The sequence below is a fragment of the Bison bison genome, unplaced genomic scaffold (assembly GCF_000754665.1).
Source record: "Bison bison bison isolate TAMUID 2011002044 unplaced genomic scaffold, Bison_UMD1.0 scf7180017864322, whole genome shotgun sequence".
NCBI classification, from domain to species: Eukaryota; Metazoa; Chordata; class Mammalia; order Artiodactyla; family Bovidae; genus Bison; species Bison bison.
The window spans coordinates 4,518,767-4,521,982 of NW_011494894.1; the positions used below are offsets into that span (position 1 = coordinate 4,518,767).

General features: G+C 44.0%; 1 protein-coding gene across 1 annotated transcript in view; it reads left to right on the forward strand.

The window, feature by feature from the left end:
- The first annotated feature begins 476 nt into the window (after nucleotides 1–476).
- The window catches only part of TPR (translocated promoter region, nuclear basket protein), a 62,671-nt gene continuing 59,931 nt past the window's right edge, over nucleotides 477–3,216 (forward strand). The window contains exons 1-2 of the mRNA XM_010853070.1: nucleotides 477–865; nucleotides 2,344–2,448. Coding sequence (XP_010851372.1) covers nucleotides 715–865; nucleotides 2,344–2,448 — 256 coding nt within the window. The 5' untranslated portion in view covers nucleotides 477–714. The remainder of the gene's footprint in view (nucleotides 866–2,343; nucleotides 2,449–3,216) is intronic.

Here is a 3,216-nt window from a genome sequence, read left to right on the forward strand (position 1 = left end):
CTTTTACCGCAGCATCTCAGCCAAAGCTACTGCGGTCGCCACCCCGCCCCCTTCTGGGCGCCATTGAGAGCGTGGCAGTGGCCCAGCGCCTGCTGTCCGGCCCTGCCAAGACCGATGCCCTCTAGTGGCTCAGTGTCTAGAAACCGCCAAAGAGGACGACCCATGACATCCCGAAGCTTTGACGGTAAGGTTGCCTTGCTCTTCGGGGAGGAACGTGGGTTAACGAGTACGATGTGGCGCCACCTCGCGGAGGAGTGGTCCACGCGCAGGCGAGAGTCGGGGGCCGGGGGTGAAAGAAGGAAGCGGAATGGGTGGTGTGGAATAGGACTGACGGAAGGGATTGGAAAAAACTACGTTTCCCAGAAGCCTGCGCGGCTTGAAGCTGGGCGGAGAGGCGGGTGAGAGGAAGCCGGATAGCGGCCCGCAAGACAGGGTCAGAGGCTACCTCTGAACTCGGATTCCCAGGGTGCACAGCTTCCGGCGGCTGCGCGCGCACTGCGAGCGCGGGCGCTGGGCGCGTCTAGTGCCGCGGCTAACACAGAGTTCTATTTCCCAGGGTCCCGCCGCGGGAGTCTCCGGCGGGCGGGCGCGCGCGAGCTACCGAGTGAGGAGGTCGAGGCGGCCGCCCGGACTTCTGGGTCCTCTGTGTCTTCGCCTTTCTTTGCCGTTTCTGCCGCGTCGACCGCTGCCGCCGCGGTCCCCGGCCCAGTCGACATGGCGGCAGTGTTGCAGCAGGTCCTGGAGCGCACGGAGCTGAACAAGCTGCCTAAGTCCGTCCAGAACAAACTTGAGAAGTTCCTTGCTGACCAGCAGTCCGAGATCGACGGCCTGAAGGGGCGGCACGAGAAATTTAAGGTGGAGAGCGGTAAGTGCGGCGCTCTTCCCGCCCTTGTTTCTGGGCCCGACTCCACAGCGGATGCTGGTCTTCCCTTGCAAGCTCGCTGTGCCCACAGCTTCCCTGGTAGCATCGCTTCTCCTCAGTGGGCACCGTAGGCCTTCTCTCAACTACACGCCCTCCCGGTTTGATACGAAAGAGCTTTTTTGTTTTTAAAACCTGACTCTACGTGGACTTTCCTTTTGTTTGTAATTAGAGTGGTCGCATTTAGGAAAACCTGACGAACGATGTCCAGCAAACCCACCGTGGTGATTGGAGTCTATTTACTCGTCTCTGAGAGTGTGCGACTCTTGACTCTTCTAAGCCTGTCTTTATGTTGCACGTTAAATGAAAGTAGTTTTTGCTGTTTTCTAGTAGTCTATGTTCAGAGGCCTATGTCTAATTGATAACTTCCTGCATTTGTTCTGACTGTCGCTTTGGTCTGGTGATGAACTAAATGTACAAAAAACGAGTAGGTGCCTGAGAAGCACAGTAGACGTGCAATATGTTTAATGTATCTTACTTCTCTCTAAAAATTGAAGTTTGATAGAAAATATATTAAGGTCTGTTTACAAATACCTGTAGTAAACCCACACGTAAGAAAGTTCATGGCATAGTGACTTGAACAACGTCTAAAAAAGATTAAGATCATAGTAATTACCAGTGGTAATATGTCGATACAGAATTGATATTGAAAATTAAACCGTTTGTGTGTCTTGGTTTACCAGTTTTTGGGGGGTAGGTTGGGGTGGGGATTGTAACTGGTTTTGCTAAGTGGATTGAAACTCCTTAAGTGAGTTTTCGTTTAAAAAACCAAAACAGTTGTAATTGTCAAGCAGAATTGATGTTGAAAATTATCTGAATCCCAACGCTGAATATAGTACACTGCATTGTATTTGTTGATTTACAAAATAAACATTGAATGTCTTCCATGTGACTGATACTTTGAAGTTATCAGTTGCTTCCCTTGAAAAATTAACAAATATTTTTACATAAATTTAGTAATTTTGTATGTTCGGGTGTTATTTTGGCTATTTTAATACAAGCCTTTTTAAAACAAATCAGTTATTAACCTAAATGATTTTTTTTCCATTTAATTATTTTGGGGAGAGTTTGCTTTATGCTAAGAAGTCAGTTGATGTTGGGGGGAAATACCATGATAAATAAAACATGTTGCCAGCCTTGAGGAATTTTGTAATCTTGTGGAATAAACATAAAAATTATTTGTTAAAACCCCATTCAGGCTTTATTTTCTTTTGTCATATACGTATAAGTCAGCTGGAAATGTTGCATTGAAGTCCTTTATCGTACTGGCTATTTGTCTTTACTCAGATTCGCTCTTATATGAAGTGTGGGTTCCAATATTATGTCCTAAATCTTAAAATCAAGGTTATTGAGAATAAGTAGCAATGTTGACAGTGTACATGTGTGTGTTTGATTTTTTCTTTTTTTCCTCTGATCATCTGTAGAACAACAGTACTTTGAGATTGAGAAGAGACTGTCCCACAGTCAGGAGAGACTTGTGAATGAAACCCGAGAGTGTCAAAGCTTGCGGCTTGAGCTAGAGAAGCTCAGTAAGTATTTAGTTATGTCTTTCTAATATTTTGGGGGTATTGAGGTCGGCTACTCCTTTAGACGCTTTGAAAATATTTAATTACTGTATATGAAAATATTGATTGTCCTTATTTTAATTTATGGTAATATTAGGATTTTTTTTTTCATTCAGCAGTAAAGACATTCAAAGAGTACAGGGCTTGTTGGTCAGGAGGTGTGGGTTCTAGTTCTGACTGCTGTTAAAAGCTCTTTTGTCATATAAATCGTGATAGTGTTTATTGTTTACAAAATGGCTAGGACCGCTTGTCTGTCTACTTCCAACAGCTGTATATGTCAAGTGAAGTGTGTATCAACGCATTTTGAAAAGGCTAAAGCACTATGCAACTGAAAAAGTAAAGAGAGTGACTTAATTATTTTTATGTTGAAAAATTAAAGCCTATTAGTTCCATTATAATATTTGTGTTTTAACTCTCATAATTTTTATAAATATTTAAAAATCTAAGGATGTAATTTCTGCTTTAAGGTGTAATTTCCTTGAAAGCTGAGCAGCCAGTTTTCTTCATAAGTTTTCTTACATCACTGATGCTGCTGCTGCAAGTCCTGAAAATACATAAGATCTGAAAGATGATCTGTTTTATGTGCTTTGTTTGCAGTAGAAAAAAAGCAAATGTAGGAAGATCTTTATAGAGTTCAGTTCAGTTCAGTTGCTCAGTCGTGTCCGACTCTTGGCGACCCCGTGAATCGCAGCACACCAGGCCTCCCTGTCCATCACAAACTCCCAGAGTTCA